This window comes from Thalassophryne amazonica, chromosome 23 (assembly GCF_902500255.1).
Source record: "Thalassophryne amazonica chromosome 23, fThaAma1.1, whole genome shotgun sequence".
Lineage (NCBI taxonomy): Eukaryota > Metazoa > Chordata > Actinopteri > Batrachoidiformes > Batrachoididae > Thalassophryne > Thalassophryne amazonica.
The window spans coordinates 22,121,511-22,142,139 of NC_047125.1; the positions used below are offsets into that span (position 1 = coordinate 22,121,511).

The 20,629-nt window shown below is 41.6% G+C and overlaps 1 protein-coding gene across 1 annotated transcript; it reads left to right on the forward strand.

The window, feature by feature from the left end:
• Positions 1-3,386: 3,386 nt before the first annotated feature.
• On the forward strand, positions 3,387-7,807 carry LOC117505401 (urea transporter 2-like). The gene is made up of 4 exons (XM_034165047.1): positions 3,387-3,644; positions 3,939-4,128; positions 5,080-5,208; positions 7,624-7,807. Exons 1-4 carry the CDS (start codon positions 3,518-3,520, stop codon positions 7,805-7,807), a joined length of 630 nt encoding a protein of 209 aa, XP_034020938.1. The 5' UTR covers positions 3,387-3,517.
• Positions 7,808-20,629: the final 12,822 nt, after the last annotated feature.

The following is a 20,629-nucleotide window of genomic DNA, read 5'->3' on the forward strand; positions in this document are numbered from 1 at the left end:
TTCACAAGAGGTATCGATAAGGGAATCTATAAGGAATTGGCTCGATAAGCAGAATCGATAATGGCATCGATATCACTAAAATCTTATCGATACCCAACCGTAGCTTGAGGCTACCCTTCTGCATCAACTGGCTGTTGGCATGACTGCGCATACTAATGTCACTGTTAATTTATGACTGCATATGTTCGTGCCAGCTATGGCTATCATTTTCTTCAATGTTGTCCATCAGTGGATAAATGCAGAATATTGACATGGCAATATCTGGTATAACTGAGTGCATGCTATTGTGCAATCTGCAACTTCATAACCATACACACCAATACTGACTGTAGTTAGCATTTTATTAAATGTGCTTCAATTGGCAGACAAGTGTCATGCTGTCATCATAACGTGCAGTATGCTCCTCAGTTATAGCAAGTCCCTTCAGCTTCGCCCTGGTTTCGCTTGAGGTTGCCACAGCAAGGTCTGCATGTTCTGATTTGGCACACGTTTTTATGCCAGATGCTCTTCATGATGCAACTCCACATTACACGGAGAATGTAACGTGGCATACTCTGCATTTATAAAACCAGTAATTCCACAAACACATTTATTACTGAAAAAGAATATTAGTCTGACACAAATTTAACAAGGCTACTTTGTTCATCAATCAAACCATAACATCCCAGTCGTTGCATGCCATTCTCTTATTGCCATTTTGCGCGCCCATCTGCAGGCCTTTATTGGCCCATCTTCACAGTTGGTGGCTGATGGAATGGAGCAGGAGCCGAGTCAGACTGAGGCAGCTGGCTGTGCTTATTGAAGCAAATAAAAAGGGAGAAATGAGCTGTCAATGTTGAAGAACAGCACAGCAGTTTCCACCTGCAAAAACAAAGCTTTTGAATCCCTGCTGCACTGGCTCTGACAGAAGATAAAGATTGTTTCTCTTTAAACACCAGTGCTTTTACATTAAAATATCCTCGTGAGGCATATCCAAGAAAATGTTAGTAATAGCTTTGCATATTTACTATGTTGGATTTTTGCTGCAGATATCTTATACTTTGAGTACTTTTGCATACTTACGAGCACAATGGTGTTGTCATGGGCGCAAGTGGCGTGGGGCAGGACACCGCACAGCTGCACATGTTGTTACAGCTATGATGGTCATCATAATTCATAATTCCAAGAACACTAAACCCAATGCCCTGTCACGACAGTTTTTATTTCAAGACCATTCATCTGCACCAGACACCTTCTTTCCCAACCAGATGGTTATGGGAGCTCTAACTTGGGACATTGAAAGAGTCGTCCGGGAGGCCCAGAAGAATCTTCCTGATCCTGGTGGAGGACCTTTCAGGTGGCTCTTCGTGCCACCGCCCGCTCGTTCTGCTGTCCTCCAATTTATTCACAACTTCAAATTTGCTTGTTATCCCGGAACCCAGAGAGCCCTCAGTCTCCTCCATCAACAATTCTGGTTGCCCTTTGTCAGATGTGCGGGAGTACATCAAGGCTTGCACCAATTGTGCCAGGAGTAAGCCATCTCATCAGTTGCCATCTGATCTTCTCCAACCATTTTCAACTCCTGGTCACCCTTGGCCTCCCCACCTCCAGTGGCAACACCACCATCCTCACCATAGTGGACTGATTCTCCAAGGCAGCATACGTCTTGGCCCTGCCCAAGCTGCCATCTGCCCAGGAGACCACCGACCATCTAATCCACCACCACTCCAATTCATCTTCACGTTGGAAGAACCTTTGCTCTGCTGTAGGGGCCTTGGTCAGTCTCTCATCTGGATTTCATCCTCAGATCAACGGCCAGGCGGAACGGGCTAAATGGAAACTGGAATCCATCCTCCGGTGTATCACATCCTCTCACCCGTCCTTCTGGCGCAGTCAGATGCCGTGGGTTGAGTATACACACAACTCCCAGGTGAGCTCAGCTACTGGGTTGTCTCCTTTTGAGTGTTCTTTGGGATATCAACCTCCACTGTTTCCCCATTGACAGTGTGAATTGTCTGTGCTGTCTAAGCCCAGCTGCAGTAGTGTAGATGGATGCGGAGGACCACTCATTCTCCTCTGCTCCGAATGAGGGACTGGTCTATACACCATGCATACCGGTACCAAACCAATTCTGGATGTGCAGCGTCGGGGTTTCCAGTATCTGGTGGACTGGGCGGGTTATGGCCCTGAGAAGTGCTCCTGGCATTTGTGGGGCCTCATCCTGGACCTCTCCCTCCTACGGGACTTCTATTGGGCCCACCTGGGTTAGCCTCGTAGCTCCCTTTGGTGGGGGGGGGGGGTACTGATGTGCTGCCTTGGTGTCTGCTCTGCTCCCCGTCCCTTCCTGTGTCTCCAGGCACCATGTCGTGGAGCTGATTCATTGCACATGTCAGTAATCACCGCCACCTGTATTTATACCCCGGTCATGCCTCTCTATAGTAACCAGAAACTCAGTTCTACCTGCGTGGTGCCTGGCCTCAGCATTCTTATCTTCCACTCTGTTAGCAGTTTTTTGGTTGCACAAACACTTTTTTCGTTGTGTTGTCAGCATTCCCGTCAGCTGTCGCGGCCGCCTGGTCCTAGTTCTGTGCATCATCTGGTTTGGGTTTGGGAAACTCCTTCACTCATTATTCTGTTCAGTCAATTCTCCCTCCACGGATTTGTACACTTAACATTTATTTTTTGTTACACAATCAAATTGATTTGACTTTCTTCATTCCGACTCCCTGTATTTTGGGTCCTAACCTTGTATTCTGGTCTCTACTGTAACATAGAAATTGTGCATAGTGAAGATAACCAATGTTCTGTGAAAATTATCTAAAAAAATAATTCAGAAATTGAAAAAGATGAAAAAAAGAAACCTGACAACACCACAAAAAACTTTTTTTTTTCAACTGCATGAGCTAAATACATACTCCTGATATTTGATCACATCTAATTTAGCTTATGAAAAGCCACTTCTAACAGGACTTTGACTTTGAAATTTTTTTCCACAGTAAACATTTGTGGAATTGGGAACTAGTGTTAACTGAGGCTTGCGCTCTACGAGTGCAGTGCTCCAGTTTATTTTTTGACTCCATTATGGCAGTTTCCTGCGTTTTTCACCAGAAAAATGTCATGATCGTATTTATTATTCTCCACTTCTGTTTTCACACAGAACACAGCAGTAGTCATCATAGGTGGGTTTGTATATTTTGCACCTGATGAATAAACCTTAAGAAAAACAAATGCCCACTCATGGCTTGACAAATAATGGAAAGATAAACACTCTTGCAGATGCTGAAATAAAAGTAGCTTAAATGGGGGAAGTAGGTAAATACTGTGGGGCCAAGAGAACAGGGAGAGGGGAATGAGGTGATTACGCAATGTGAAAATAGAGGAGTAGTTGTAGGGACGGATACACTGAGCTTGCTTTCCTTTAGTGAGAATGATTTGGACTTTATTCTGCTGGTTGAGGGTAAATGAAGCTGTTGAACTTTAAAAACTGAGATAATTGCAGCGCAAACTAAAGACAGACTATCATTCTGCTGTGGTGTGAATGGACATGGACCCCAAATCAGAAGAGCAACAGATTGGACTAAGCGGCACTGGACTTAGACGGCGTGCGCTGGATACTCTGCTGTTGTGTACTGGAGACATGGTGCATGTGGACAAGGCCATCCAGGGTAAGAAATTAAGTTAAAATTGACTCTTTATACCGGATTTTTTTTTTTTTTTTAAATGTAGCTTAAAACTTTTATATATAATTTGAGTGTTGCATTTGTACAAAGCCTGAAGCTTGTTGCTGTACAAAAGTTGGAATTTGAGAAAGAGGTGATGATGGTCAGTGGAGGGGGGGGGGGGCGCTGCAGAAAGTACACATCTGCCTTTTATCTTTATTGCTGATGCTTGATTTCACTTGTCTCTCCGAAATATTATTATTGGAAACCTGATTTCGTGTGTGTCCTCACTGTCTTCAGACAAGTTGTTTGTGCTCCAGCTGGTGGTGTGGTGCCTGAGAGGTGTCGCCCAGGTGACTCTGACCAACAACCCGCTGGGCGGTGCTCTTATCCTGGCTGCACTTTTCTGGGACTCCCCCTGGCAATGCCTGCTGGGAAGTCTAGGTGTACTGACCTCAACTCTAACAGCTGTTATCATGCACCAAGACAGGTGGCTGGATGGAGGGGAAATGATGGCTGAGCTGTTACCTCCACCAAGGAGGTTATGTTTTCGGTCGGGTTTGTTTGTTTGTCTGTCTGGCTGTCTGTCTGTCTGTCAGCAGAATAACTCAAAGTTTTGAACGGATTTTGATGAAATTTTGTGGAGTGGTTGGAAATGACAAGAGGAACAAGTGATTAAATTTTAGTGGTGATCCGGATCCCGATGCTAACGCGTTAGCATGTCTATGGCATTTTCAATGTTAAAAGTTAGCATTAAGCAGTTGCAGCTGTCATCACGTTCGGGTGCATTTGTTTTCAAATTGTAATATTTCTTAAATTTATTTTTGTTTATATATTAATAATCTAATGATTATTATATACAATTTTAGATAAAGAGACAGTAGCTTCTGGGAAAGGTGCAACTTGCAGTAAACTGTGATGCCAAGCACTAAGGACACATGCTATCCAGTCACAGCAGATGAAACTTTTTTTACTACTGAGCGAACATCATTGTTAGACTTTTTTAGGTTCAATGATTCCACAGCGTGTAGATGTTATGGCGTCAGTGACCCCATGGCCTTGGCGGAGGTTTGCACTCTCTGAGTGCTTCTAGTTGTTGTATTTATTTGAAAGAAAAATGTAGTTTGCAGTAACTAAAGACTTTTGTTCTGTTTTTTAATTTCTGTCATAAACCCAAAGGTTTTTTATTTATTTACTTACACTTAGCAGCAGATGTGTTACTTGTTGATTAACATTTTTTATAAATTAAATATTATTTTGAATAGCTATTCAATGATATTCAGCTTGTAATAAATGTTAAAAAGCCCTCGAGTCCTTGTTCAGATTTGTACATTGATCCAGTTTTCAAATCCAACATATTTTGTCCGTTGATTGGTCAACATGGATTGGCATAATTGGGCCCGCTGGGTTATAATTACTGTGATGTCCTGTGTGCATGCAGGGCTGAGGTGTCGGCAGGTCAACACGGTTTTAACGGCATGTTGGTGTCTCTGCTGATGGTAGCATTCAGCTCGGCTGGAGACTGCTATTGGTGGCTGGTTCTACCAGTCTGTCTGGGCTCGGCAACATGGTGAGACGTACACGTTCAGAGTGTTAGCGACGTGTATTTTGGTGTATAATCCTGCATGCATGCCATTAAGAAATGGATAGTACTGAACATCTATGCACAACAGAGACAAGAGAGGGAGGCCACCAAGACACTCAAAACCAATAAAATAGATAAATCTGTGGAGATGGAATTTAAGAGATTTGTCCAACAATTGGAGATTAAGATTTTGAACACCCCCTTTTCTACTTTTTTTTTTACTAATAGCCCAATTTCATAGCCTTAAGAGTGTGCATATCATGAATGCTTGGTCTTGTTGGATTTGTGAGAATCTACTGAATCTACTGGTACCTTGTTTCCCATGTAACAATAAGAAATATACTCAGAACCTGAATTAATCTTTTTAGTCACATAGCACTACTATTATTCTGAACACTACTGTATGTGGGAATGCATGTCATCTGTTTCTGGTCTGCTTGCATTCATGTGTGGATGTGTCGTTGTGTCTTCCGGCAGGTGCCAATCTTTGTGTATGTATGTAGGAATGCATATGTGCATGAATGTCTTCTTACTGTTGTCCCTTGGCGACATGTAGTCCGTCTCTGTTGTGGCTGCACGTGTCAGGTTCTGTCAGTGGGCTCCGCCCTCTGTGATCGGGTGTCATTTCTTTTGTTCTCTGTTTCACTTGATCCTCTCGTTCATTTTTGATTTTCTAGTATTATGGTTTCCTGTTAGTTCCAGACCCACGTTTGCACTCTGACTCAGGATTGTGTACGTGTTTGGCTGGCGCGCGTGGTTCGGGCCCCGCCTCTCACACTTACTGTGTCCCACCTTTTGTATTTATTCTTGGATTTCCTCTTTGCATTATCATCTTTGTGATTTGTGTTTTAGATTTATGGTGTGTTGCTTTTGTTGGTGTCAAAGTTCTAATTTGATGATCACAGTTATTATGGTCTCTTATAAGTTGTTTGTGATTTTCTGTTTGCTTGTTCTGTTCTGCCCTCATGTAATCAACCACACGTGTTCAATTAGTGAACAGCTATTCAAGTTGCCCTTTTGTTTGTGCTAGTTGGTCGGTTAGTGCTGATTACCTGTCTCCCCTGTTTCTCCTGCTTTTTTTTTTTTTTTTTTTTTTTTTTGTGAGCAATTGAGACTCGGTTGTAAGTCACACTTTGCTGAGTCTACTTTTTGTCCTGCTTAAGATGCTTTGCACTATCTTGGAATTATCTGGACTTTGATCTCTGAGCCATTTTTGTTATCTCTGCTGCTTCTGAATTTTGGAACATTAAACACCTGCCTTTTTTTGCACCTTACCTCTTGTATCCACTGCCTTGCATTCTGGATCCATCTCCTCTTGTAGTACAGCGGATAACTGAAAAAAATGCATTAAATGGTGATGCAAGCACCAAATTTGGCACCGTACTCCTTAGACATTACTCTTTTAAAAATGCAGAGTGGCCATATGAACCTTTCAGTAAGCGGCCAAGAAGGGGTCAATTGAAGAATTACACAGGGGTCAAAATTTAAAAATGCTCCAATCATATTGAAATGTCTTCCATATTAGTTTGTCTGATCATAAAGATTCCAAAAAGGTATAGTTTGGACTATCTGTGAATGAATGTTATGGGGTAAAAACAGCAAGAATGATAACAAGGTCACTTTCAATTTGTACAGGGGTCAAAAGTTAGTTGCTCCAATTTTGGTAGAAAATGATGCAAATTATTAGTTGAGTGAATATGGTTTTAAAAGGGATAGTTTGCATCATGTATCATGCTTAGTTATCATATTACAGTGTAGCATATGTCATAGAATCCGGTGAATGCCAACATTGTTTAACCTTTACTTTGTAATCCAAGCACACAGCCAGTCAAAACTATTCCATTATTAATCCTATTTGCTCAATCAGTGATTCGCACCACTATTTACCAAAATTGGAGCAGCTTTAAGACCTTTCTCAGTGTTTTTGTTGTTTTTTACCCCATAACTCCATAACATTCATTCACAGACAGTCCAAACTATACCTTTTTGAAATCTTTATGATCATACAAATAATACGGAATATCTTTCAATATGTTTGGAGCATTTTTAAATTTTGACCTCTGTGTAATTCTTCAATTGACCCCTTCTTGGTCGCCTATTGAAAGTTCATGTGGCCACTCAGCATTTTTAAAAGAGTAATTTCTAAGGAATATTTGTGCCAAATTTGGTGCTTGCATCACCATTGGAAGGATCCCTCAGTAAATATTCACTTATCTGCTGCACTACTGTTGATGACATATACGTAACACAAATACATTAATAAATCCCCAAATGCCACAACTGAAGTCTAAGTAAATGGAATTTATGTTTTAAAGACATTGATGTAGCAATCAGGGAGGTGTTGCTTTAGTATATAATAATAATGCAGAATATAATGATAAATGATTTCTGTGTATCCAGTGTGTTTTTGTTCAGTGGTCTGTTTTCAGTGTTGGACCGCTGGGACTTGCCGGTCTCTGTGTTTCCATTCAACATCGTGATTTTCTACCTCCTCTGTACTGGCCCAGATAATCCCTACTTCCCGACTCACCTTGGAACACCACCTGGGGTGCTGGAGCCCAACAGCACACAGCTTCAGGCATGAGAGGTAAGGATGCTGTTAACGGACATCTTTCCTAATCATGTTAAAACATTAGCATTCAAGTGCCCGAGTGATCTGTTGGCTTCTTGTTGATTGCATTGGAAAAAATTCATTTTGGAAGTTAGCGAGTCCATAGCAAAGCTTCCTCAAAATTAAAAAGCCACTGTACACTCAAAATGGCAACAAAATAACATGCACAAGTGACTTGTTTAAATGTCAGAATGTTCATTGTGCAAAAACATCAGAAGAAATACGACCACCTTGATGGGAAGGATGGATCCTGTGATGAACTGGTCCTGTTCAGGAAGAGTCCAAGACTCACACCTGCTTTGCACTACAGAATCTGGACATGAGCTCAGTGACCTGCAGCCTGTTGGAACTTTATATAATTTAAATGGGAAAATGGCAATGGGAGGTTTTCTGTCATGCAATGCAATAGTCAAAGGTGAGGACAGCATTCAGAGGACTGACTACAAAAAAACTCTTTCATCCTGTTCATCTTTTGATTGACACTTAGGTATGAAGACTCTTCCTAGCCTGCAGCGATATGCAGCAGTTGGCACTGAGATAAACATAAAAACATCTTTGCTAGTAACTGTGACAAAGATGTTGCACTGAGCAACAACGTGCAGTTACAGCTTTTCCGAGTGTGTGCAGTGGTAAGGAAAAACTCCCTCTGGGAAGAAACCTCAAGCAGACCAGACCAAAGGGGTGACCCTCTGCTTGGGCCATGCTACAAACATAAATTACAGAAAAATTCACAGAAATTTCATGGACGAATATACAAGAATTGCTGTTGGTGCACAGGACAGGAGGATCGCCAACACAAACATAACTCCTCTGGATGGAGTTGCACCTTAAACAGAGAAAAACAGAATCAGGCATCAGAAAGACAAAAATACTGAATAATTTGCCAGCATTAATCAACAAGAAAAACAGAAGAAATACTAAGGTGATCACCGGCTGCTAGCCCTAAGCTTCAATAAAAGACCCAGAATTTAGGTGAAGTTGAGGCCGCGGCCCGCTCCAATTACTAATAACATGAATTAAGCGTAAAACAAAACTGCACCAGTATGCTAGCCATATGAAAGTGAAAATAAGTGCGTCTTAAGTCTGGACTTGAAAGTCTCCACAGAATCTGACTGTTTTATTGATGCAGGGAGATCATTCCACAGAACAGGGGCACAATAAGAGAAAGCTCTGTGACTCGCAGACTTCTTATTCACCTTAGGGACACAAAGTAGTCCTGCACCCTGAGAACGTAAAGCCCGGGCCGGTACGTAAGGTTTAATTAGGTCAGCTAGGTAGGGAGGTGCCAGTCTATGAATAATTTTATAGGTTAGCAGAACCTTAAAATCTGATCTCACTGGGACAGGAAGCCAGTGAAGAGACGCCAAAATGGGTGTAATGTGGTCAAACTTTCTGCTTCGTGTCAAAAGTCTGGCTGCAGCATTCTGAACCAATTGGAGACCCCTAATGCTAGACTGCGGTAAACCAGAAAATAGAACATTGCAGTAGTCCAATCTAGAAGACATGAACGCATGGATGAGGGTCATGGATCAGCCATAGACAGGATGGGACGAATCTTCGCTATATTTTGCAGGTGGAAGAAAGCAGTTCTAGTAATATTTCTAATATGGAGACCAAAGGACAATGAAGGATCAGAAATTACCCCAAGGTTCCTCACTTTGTCAGTGTGATGTATGACACACAAGCCAAGGCTGAGCGTTAACTGGTCAAATTGATGCCGATGTCTCACTGGACGAAGAACCATTATTTCAGTCTTTTCAGAGTTTAAAAGTAGGAAGTTTCTAGACATCCAACTTCTCACTGATGCAAGGCAATCTTCTAAGGATTTTATGTGAACGAGATTACCAGCAGTTATCGGCAAATATAACTGAGTATAATCTGCATAGCAGTGAAAGGTAATCCCAAAATGCCGCAATATATGCCCAAGGGGTGCTATATAAAGGGAGAAAAGCAGGGGGCCTAAGACAGACCCCTGAGGAACCCCAAATTTCATGTCACTAAGGTTAGAGGTAGTGTTACTGTATAAAACACAGAACGACTGGTCAAGTATGACGTCAGCCATGCAAGGGCACTCCCTAATCCCAAAATGATTTTCCATCCTATCAAGTAGAATATGATGATCCACTGTATCAAATGCAGCACTGAGATCTAACAGCAACAGAACCGTAGTGGTGTCCAAATCCATTGTAAGCAGAAGATCATTCACCACTTCGGTGAGAGCCGTTTCTGTGGAATGATATTTTTAAAAGCAGACTGCAGTGGCTCAAAGAGATTATTCTCAGTAAGATAGTCTACAAGCTGCTGTGATACCACTTTTTCCAGAATTTTAGAGCAAAATGATAGATTTGATATCGGCCGATAGTTTTTCAATACACTAGGGTCAAGATTAGGTTTCTTAAATAATGGTTTAATCACTGCATATTTTAAATGTTTAGGAGCAGATCAGGAGTAGGTGTTGGTCTAGTGGCTAAAGTGTTGGGCTTGAGTCCAGAAGATCATGGGTTCAAATCCCCACCTGACTGGAAAATCACTAAGGGCCCTTGGGCAAGACCTTTAATCCCCTATTGCTCCCGGTGTGTAGTGAGCGCCTTGTATGGCAGCACCCTGACATCGGGGTGAATGTGAGGCATAATTATAATGCGCTTTGAGCGTCTGATTCAGATGTAAAAGCGCTATATAAATGCAGTCCATTTACCATTTTTAATTTCCAGCACAATCAGCCCAAGAGTGGGCCACAGGTCCTTAAACAGTTTTGTTGGTATAGGATCAAATAAACAGGTTGTGCTTTTTGTTGACGTTACGAGTTTCGTCAGCATGTCTAGAGAGATACCATCAAATTCTGTAAATCTAGGTAATACCTCAGTAGTGGCGCCCACCTCAGTAGCAGGGTAGTGGCTGGGTTAAGGCATGCTGGGATATGTTCAATGTTAATTTTCTTAAAGTAATCCAGGAAATCTTGTGCTGTAAAAGGAGAGCGAACTACAGGTGGTTGTCCATGAATAAGTTTTGCCACCGTGTTGAACAAGAACTTTGAGTTATGCTTGTTTTTGTTGATCAAATCAGAGTAATAGGTCAGCTTTGTAGCCATTAGTGCATGCTTATAGTCTAAGATAGCATCACGCCATGCAAGGTGGAATACTTCTAATTTTGAACGACGCCATTTCCATTCTAGACCGCTTGCTTTATGCTTGAGGTCACGCAGGTAATCATTGAACCAAGGTGACTGCGATTTGGTGGAGCGTGGTTTCAACACAGGTGGTGCAATCATGTCGTGTCATTTTGAGCACTGAGTTTAAACTATCCACAAGTCTGTCTACTGACTGGGTATTTGTCAAAAGTGAGGCTAAGACATCAGGCAATCTAGCTTCTAGTTCAGTCTTAGTTGAGGAGTTGATGCATCGCCGTAATGATAAATAAGGTTGTTGTTCCACTAAACATGGCAGTGAAACTGTAAACTTAATAAGTGAGTGATCAGAGACCACTGATGTAAGAGGCATGATGTCAATATTCGTGACAGCAATACCACAGGCGAGAACCAGATCCAGGATATTTCCACTAATGTGCGTCGAATCCTGAATGCATTGCCGAAATCCTAATGCATCCACAATTTCCATAAATGATTTGCAGAGGGGATCAGAAGGCTTATTTATATGAACGTTAAAGTCACCAATGATCAGAATGTTATCTGCTCTCGTTGACAAGTTAGAAATGAACGCACCAAATTCATCTAAGAATTCAGAATATGGGCCAGTGACATATACAGTGACAAAGTAATACGCCTGATTTTTATTCTTCTGACCTTGGCAATGCGTAATATCCTGAGCGGAGAATCAGATGCTCAAACGAGTGATATTTGTGACCCCCAACCGCTAATAAGCTAAACCTAGATTTATAAATAAGAGCTACACCCCCGCCTTACTTCGCATCACGAGGGACGTGACTAAATGTATATGCTGGTGGGCAGGCCTCATTTAAGGGGAGGACAGCTGTAGGTTTAAGCCAGGTTTCACATAACCCAATCATATCTAAGTGATGATCAATAATTAAATCATTAATCAACAATGATTTTGAGGACAGTGATCTTATGTTAATGAGACCCAGTCTAAGGACCTCAGTGGGGTTGACAGTTGAGGTGTTTGGGTTTAGGGGTGGTTCCAGAGTGGCATATATAAGATGCCTAGAAGTAGGTTTAGGTTTGAGACATTCCACACGCATTGTTGGTAGCAGACATGAAATCTTTCATATTGCTGGAACAACCATTGGGCCATCCTCAATTTCAACATGATGGATCCAATATAGTAATGGGTATTAAGTTTGCAAAGCATATCCCTCTATGATTTTTATGGACACGTCTACGGGAGCAGGCCACACTCTCAACTTGTTGAAATTCCCTCCCTGGCAGATAAACTGCACTATCACCATAGTGGGTTTTCTGCACTAATTCCCTGCTAAACTAATGGATTCCACACCCACATTTGTCATAAGCCTTGCAGGGTCTCTAATCACCTGCTCTGTGGCCTGCTGTAGATTCCTAATGTTACCCACAGACAAGATGGCGGCACCTTCCCCAGTTGGGTGGAGGCCGTCCGGCATCAGCAGCCACGGCGGCCCCAGAACGAAGGCCAGTTATCAAAGCTAAAGCCTTGCTGTCTACAAAACTGCGCTAGCCACCTATTTAATGATGTCGGCCTGCTAAACGCCTCATCAGTACCCCGGGAGGGGAGGGGACCAGAGACTATTAATCGATGCTGACACATCTTTCTGACAAGGTCACAAGTCCTCTCTATGTCCATTTTTGTGACCTCTGAGTGCTTCATCCTGATATCATTGGTGCCAACATGAATAACTATGTGACTATATCTCATGTCATGTTCCTTCATCTTTCTTCCCTTCTGCAGCGTCAGCACCCTAAGATGAGATGCAATGTCGGGAGCTCTGGCCCCAGGAATACATTTAACGTCAGCCGGCGTCTGTAACCTGACTTTGAGGGTGATAGAATCCCCTATCACTAAAGTCCGGTGTTTCGGCCTGGAGACAGGAGTGGAAGTCACGTGTGGACTCAGAGAATTCACATCTGGCAAATCCAAGGGGGAGAACCGATTCACAGTTCGCACTGGCGAGTGTGATCGGGGTGCCACAACCGGGCACCAAGCCCTACGGGGCTTCCTCCGCCTAGCCATAGTCCGAAAGCCATCCTCCACAGCCGGCATTTCTAAGCTGATGCTAATGGGCTCGCTGGCCGGCCCAACACTAACCTCATCTGGAGTGCCCATAACATCTAACTCCACTGCGCTAAGAAGCTGCTCTAACTTACGGACACGGCTCTCTGAGAGCCACCCTATCTTCCAACATCACGCAGGATTTACGGAGGGTGTAAAGTAGAATTATTAGTGTACTTTGTGCACTAAGAAATTCAAAAATGTGGCCAAGCAAACACGAGCTAACCAATAATGGATAAGCTAACCACTCCTAAGGCTCACACAGGCGCAGATAAATGAATTAAAATTCACAGCAGTTACACTGAAAAACTAACAGAAGTATTAAACAGGTAAAAAAAGCAGCAGCTATAAAATACACTTAACAGTTAATTAACTAACAGAGCAGCAGCTATAAAATACACTTAACAGTTAATTAACTAACAGGAGTGTAAAAAAATGAAATTAAAAATTGACAAGGGTCAGAAATAGCTAACGCAAGCTAACCGCTAGTGAAAATGCTAGCCGCTCCTAAGATTTTAAACAGGAGTAAAAATTACTTAAAATTCACAGCAGTTCAACTGAAAAACGAACAGAAGTATTAAATGGGTAGAAAAGAAATAGCTATAAAAAGTAACAACGGAGAGGGGAGGTGTCAACCTAGCTAGCGAATGCTAACTGCTAGCAAATGCTAACTGCTAGCGATTCACAACAAGACTGTTGTTAAATAACGTTCAGAGTCGATACAATTAATAACCAGAAATAAAAGAAGCGTATACAACCGTGTGAAGTTCAGAGTGGCGTCACAGCAACAACAATCCGTCAGAAGCAAGTTGTCAGATCTGTGAAAATCAGCAAATCTAGCACATGCATGCTTCATTGTCATGTTACGAGGTAACATATGTCACATGCCATAGAATCCAATGGACGTCAACAGTGTTTGACCTTTACCTTGCAGACCAAGCATTCAACACAGTCAGAACTGTAACTACTCAATTTGTTAATCCTGTCAACACAACCAATAATTTGCACAACCTTTTTTTTACCAAAATTGGAGCAACTTTACCTTTTGACCCTGTACAAACTGAAATTGACCTTTGTCACCATTCTTGCTGTTTTTGCCCCATAACTCCATAATATTCCATCATAGATTGTCCAAACTATACCCTTTTGGAATTTTCATGATCAGACAAATAATGTGGTATAGTTTTCAACATGATTGGAACATTTTTTAATTTTTACGGCTGTGTAATTCGTCAATTGACCCCTACCTGGATGCCTATTGGAAAATTTAGGTGGCTCATGTGCTTTTACAAAAGAGTAATGTCTGTGTGCCAATTTTGGTGCTTGTTTCCAGAAATGAACAATTGTTAGTTATCTGCTCCACTATCATGTAAAGGATCAAAGATAAGTCAACAAAATGAAAAGTATAACAATCCATATTATACATTTCAATGGGGAAAATGAAGGGTGTTTTAATTTTTTATTTTAATTTGGAAATCAAAAATTGTGTGTGTCAGAGGTGGGACAAGTCATTCTCAAGTCATCAATCTGCGAGTCCCAAGTCAAGTCTCAAATCATCTTGCAAACAATTGGTGGTCATTATGACTTACTTCATCCCACCTCTGGTGTGTGTATTTATTGACAGTTAAGTGACTTCTGTTGATCTTTCCTATTCATGTTTTTTTTTTTTTTTTTTCTTACAATTTTCACAATTTTTGTTTTTAAGGAGCTCACCAGTATACATTTAAAAATGCATTGATACACTGAATAGCAAGTGTCCAGTTTGTGTCTAACCGCAATTAGGATGTGTTCAATGCAGAGGACAAATTCTGTTGAATGTATGTATATGTACAGTGACAATAAAAGGCTATATTATTATATGTTGTTGTTACTAAGTTATATCCTGCAGTCTCCTGTGACCCATCCTCATTCTTGGTGGTCTGAAGCACTTTGTTTTCGAGTGTAGAAACATTTTAAATGTGAAATTAACTGCGGAGTTAACATAATTGTACAACCCCAATTCCAGTGAAGTTGGGCTGTTGTGTAAAATGTAAACAAAAACAGAATACAATGATTTGCAAATCCTCTTCAACCTATATTCAATTGAATACACCACAGAGACAAGATATTTCAATTTATTTCATTTATTTAGCGCCAAATCACAACAGAGTTGCCTCAAGGCGCTTCACACAGGTAAGGTCTAACCTTACCAACCCCCAGAGCAACCGTGGTAAGGAAAAACTCCCTCTGAGGAAGGAACCTCAAGCAGACCAGACTCAAAGGGGTGACCCTCTGCTTGGGCCATGCTACAAACATAAATTACAGAACAATTCACGGATGAATATACAAGAAATGGTATTGGCGCACAGGACAGGATGATTGCCAACACGAATACAACTCCCATCTCTGGATGGAGCTGCACCTTAGAGAGGAAAAAACAGAATCAGGCATCAGAAAGACAAAAAATACTGTATAATTTGCCAGCATTAAACAAAAAACAGAGAAGTACTAAGGTGATTGCCGGCCGCTAGCCCTAAACTTCACTAAAAGACCCAGAATTTAGGTAAAGTTGAGGCCGCAGCACGCTCCAATTACTAATAAATGAATTAAAAGAGTAAAAAGCGTAAAACAAAACTGTACCAGTATGCGAGCCGTATGAAAGGGGAAAATAAGTGCGTCTTAAGTCTGGACTTGAAAATCTCCACCGAATCTGACTGTTTTATTGACACAGGGAGATCATTCCACAGAACAGGGGCATGATAAGAGAAAGCTCTGTGACCTGCAGACTTCTTATTCACCTTAGGGACACAAAGTAGTCCTGCACCCTGACAACGTAAAGCCGGCGGGCCGGTACGTAAGGTTTAATTAGGTCAGCTAGGTAGGCAGGTGCCAGTCCATGAACAATTTTATAGGTTAGTAGCAGAACCTTAAAATCTGATCTCACTGGGACAGGAAGCCAGTGAAGTAGTGCCAAAATGGGTGTAATGTGGTCGAACTTTCTGCTTCGTGTCAAACGTCTGGCTGCTGCATTTTGAACCAACTGGAGACCCCTAATGCTAGATTGTGGTAAACCAGAAAATAGAACATTGCAGTAGTCCAATCTAGAAGAGATAAATGCATGGATCAGGGTCTCAGCATCAGCCATAGACAGGACGAATCTTCGCTATATTTCGCAGGTGGAAGAAAGCAGTCCTAGTAATATTCTAATGTGGAGGCCAAAGGATAACGAAGGATCAAAAATTACCCCAAGGTTCCTTACTTTGTCAGTGTGATGTATGACACACAAGCCAAGGCTGAGCGTTAACTGGTCAAATTGATGCCGATGTCTCCCTTGACCAAGAACCATCATTTCAGTCTTATCAGAGTTTAAAAGTAGGAAGTTTCTAGACATCCAACTTCTCACTGCTGCAAGCCAATCTTCTAAGCATTTTATGTGAACGAGATTACCAGCAGTTATCTGCATGTATAACTGAGTATCGTCTGCATAGCAGTATAAGGTAATCCCAAAACGCCGCAATATGTGCCCAAGGAGTGTTATATAAGAGAAAAGCAGGGGGCCTAAGACAGACCCCTGTGGAACCCCAAATTTCATGTCACTAAGGTTAGAGGTAATGTTACTGTACAAAACACAGTGAGAACGACTGGTCAAGTATGATGTCAGCCATGCAAGGGCACTCCCAGTAATCCCAAAATGATTTTCCATCCTATCAAGTAGAATATGATGATCCACTGTATCAAATGCAGCACTGAGATCTAACAGCAACAGAACCGTAGTGGTGTCCGAATCCATTGTAAGCAGAACATCATTCCACCACTTTAGTGAGAGCTGTCTCTGTGGAATGATATTTTCTAAAAGCGAGACTGCAGTGGCTCAGAGATTATTCTCCAGTAAGATAGTCTACGAGCTGCCGTGACACCACTTTTCCAAAATTTTAGAGAAAAATTATAGATTTGATACGGCTGATAGTTTGTCAATACACTAGGGTCAGATTGTGTTTTTAGTAATGGTTTAATCACTGCAGATTTGAAACATTTAGGAACAGATCCAGAAGTTAAAGAAAGATTAATAATACGACTGATTTTTATTCTTCTGACCTTGGAAATGTGTAACTATCCTGAGCAGAGGCAGAGAATCAGATGCTCAACGAGTGATATTAGCTAATATCAGCTAATAGGCTAAACCTAGATTTATAAATAAGAGCAACACCCCCTTGCTTCGCATATCACGAGGGACGTGACTAAAATGTATATGTTGGTGGGCAGGCCTCATTTAAGGGGAGGGCAGCTGTAGGTTTAAGCCAGGTTTCACATAACCCAATCATATTTAAGTGATGATCAATAATTAGATCATTGATCAACATACTTTTGAGGACAGTGATCTTATGTTAATGAGACCCAGTCTAAGGACCTCAGTGGGTTGACAGTTGAACTTGTTTGGGTTTAGGGGTGGTTCCAGAGTAGCATATATAAGATGCCTTGAAGTAGGTTTAGGTTTGAGACATTCCCATGCGTTGTAGGTAGCGGACCCGAAATCTTGCTATTGCTGGAACAACCACTGGGCCATCCTCATTTTCAACATCATCCATATAGTAATGGCTATTAAGTTTGGGAAAGCATATCCCTCTGATTTTTTTATTTATTTTTTTTTTTAAATGGACACGACTACGGCAAGGCAGCACAGTCTCAGCTTGTTGAAATTCCCCTCTTTGGCAAATAAACTGCACTATCACCATAGTGGATGTTCTGCACTAAATTCGCCCGCTAAGCTAATGGATTCCACACCCCACATTTGTCATAAGCCCGTTCAGGGTCTCTAATATTATAATATTTAATGTTCAAACTCATAAACTTGATTGTTTCTGTGCAAATATTTGCTCATTTTGAAATGGATGCCTGCAACACCATTTCAAAAAAGCTGGGACAGTGGTATGTTTACCACTATGTTACATCACCTTTCCTTCTAACAACACTCCAATAAGCATTTGGGAACTGAGGACACGAATTGTTGAAGCTTTGTCGGTGGAATTCTTTCCCAGTCTTGCTTGATGTACAACTTCAGTTGTTCAACCAGTTCGGGGCCTCAGGTGTCATATTTTGTGCTTCAAATGCGCCACACTTTTTCAGTGGGTGACAGGTCGTCAAGTACCTGCACTCTTTTACTATGAAGCAACAGCTGTTGTAACACATGCAGGAATGTGGCTTGGCATGTCTTGCTGAAATAAGCAGGGACGTCCCTGAAAAAGACGTTGCTTGGATGGCAGTATGTGTTGGTCCCAAAACCTGGATGTACCTTTCAACATTGATGGTGCCATCACAGATGAGTAAGTTGCCCATGCCATGGGCACTAGCACACCCCATACCATCACAGATGCTGGCTTTTGAACTTCGCGCTGGTAACAATCTGGTCTTTTTCCTCTTTTGTCCAGGGGACACGACGTCCATGATTTCCAACAACAATTTGAAATGCGGACTCATCAGAACACAGCACACTTTTCCACTTTGCATGTGTCCATTTCAAATGAGCTCGGGCCCAGAGAAGGCGGCGGCATTTGTGGATGTTTTGATGTATGGCTTTCGCTTTGCATGGTAGAGTTTTACTTGCACTTGTAGACGTAGCGACGAACTGTGTTAACTGACAATGGGTTTTCTGAAGTGTTCCTGAGACCACGCAGTAAGATCCTTTATACAATGATGTTGGTTTTTAATGCAGTGCCGCCTGAGGGATCGAAGGTCACGGGGATTCAGTGTTAGTTTTCAGCCTTGCTGTTTATGTGTAGAAAGTTCAACAGATTCTCTGAATGTTCTGATTATATTATGGACTGTAGATGTTGGAATCCCTAAATTCCTTGCAATTGAATGTTGAGAAACATTGTTCTTAAACTGTTGGACTATTTTCTCATGCAGTTGTTCACAAAGTGGTGATCCTCGTCCATCTTTGCTTGTGAACGGCTGAGACCTTTGGGATGCTCCTTTTATACCCAATCATGACACTCACAATTAGTGTCCTCAGTTCTCAAACACTTATTGAGTGTTGTTTGAAGGAAAGGTGATGTAACACAGTGGTAAATATACCACTGTCCCAGCATTTTTAAAATGTATCGCAGGCACCCATTTCAAAATTAGCAAATATTTGTACAAAAACAGTTGTTGTTTTTTTTGTTTGAACATTAAATATCTTGTCTTTGTGGTGTATTCAATTGAATATAGGTTGAAGAGGATTTGCAAATCATTCTATTGTTTTTACATTTTACACAATGTCCCAACTTTATTGGAATTCAATCATTGCTGTCAAAGATCCCACAGAGTAGGAGCACAATATAATGTGAGTTGTGTCATGACTGACAGCACTATAATTAAGATTCTCTTCAGTAGCATTTGAATTATAGTAGGTGAGTATCACTTAACTCCACCCTACTGGGAATTTACATGGCATCTGCCACTGTGTTTCCTTGTTTTGCTTCCTGTTCGAAAACAGTGTGCACATACATAAGGTCATACGTTTTCATAAGACACACATTTTACTTGCTCTTCCTGCATTCAATCGCAGAACCCCACAGGTCTTTCCTACCTATGGCAATCAGACTGGATAATGTCTCCCCTTTTGCAGGATGAATACATAATGATGAGTTTTCAGTTACTCAAAGCTATGTGCAATACTCTCAAACATGTTGTGCAAGTGTCTTTTGGGAATTTTGCAGTAACATGTTGTTCTCATCGTCTTAAAAAAAAGCAATATTTACTGTTTTGACACTCTGGCAAAATAATTTCCTTCGGGATTAATAAAACGTAATTTGTTTACGTTTTTCAGCTTTGCACACCACAGCAGAATGTTTGCGTTTTGCCTACGCATCAAGTTACAAACACTGTGATCCTATTGATCTTTTTAATGGGGCCAAAGTCGTCAAAGCAAAACTCTTGTCACTATCGGGTTACTATAAAGCAAATAGTGGTGGCTACCAAACCTAGGCTGTGGAAAATGAAACCAACCGAAGAGCTAATTTGATTTACCATGCATTTTCAACCAAGTGTTAAGAAAAAAAAAAAACAGTGCCTGCTCCTAATTGTCATTATCCACATGATTTTTAAGATTACTGCCTGCATCATGCCCTTCGCTTATCTAAGGGTTTTCTGGGGAATTACTGGTGGTTTACGGTGAGTGCGCTTGGTTTCATTGCAGAATGTTCCCAGGTTCAAACATCACCCCTGCCCCAATTCTTCATGTAATGTGGAGTTGCGTTCAGGAAGGGCATCCGGCGTAAAACGTGCCAATTCAACATGGAGAATCCACCCTCTGATTTGCTGCGTCAACCCCAAGTGAAAGAAGGGAGCAGCCAAGGGACTTGCTTTTACTCACTGGCATGCGAGATTGCGTGCCAGTGCGGGGATCAAATTTATGCCAGGGTCAGGGTGCCTTTACACTGACATGTGCAGTTATGCTTACCGGGCTTAAGGTTGGATTGGGTATGGAGAACCGGTTCTTTTTTCGGGTATTGTTAAGAAATGATTTGATCCACCAACATCATTAGCCTTTTGCTTAACGATTCCCTTATCGGTCCTTCAGAGTGGCCATTGTTTTTGGGGGTGTTTGTCAGGAAAA

What these genes read in the sequence shown, in the direction of transcription:
- LOC117505401 (XM_034165047.1), top strand. Translation starts at nt 3,518, where the DNA reads ATGGACATGGACCCCAAATCAGAAGAGCAACAGATTGGACTAAGCGGC. An exon ending in TGTGGACAAGGCCATCCAGG is followed by an intron (nt 3,645 to 3,938) that starts GTAAGAAATTAA and finishes CACTGTCTTCAG; the next exon opens with ACAAGTTGTTTGTGCTCCAG. An exon ending in TGTCTGGGCTCGGCAACATG is followed by an intron (nt 5,209 to 7,623) that starts GTGAGACGTACA and finishes CTGTGTATCCAG; the next exon opens with TGTGTTTTTGTTCAGTGGTC.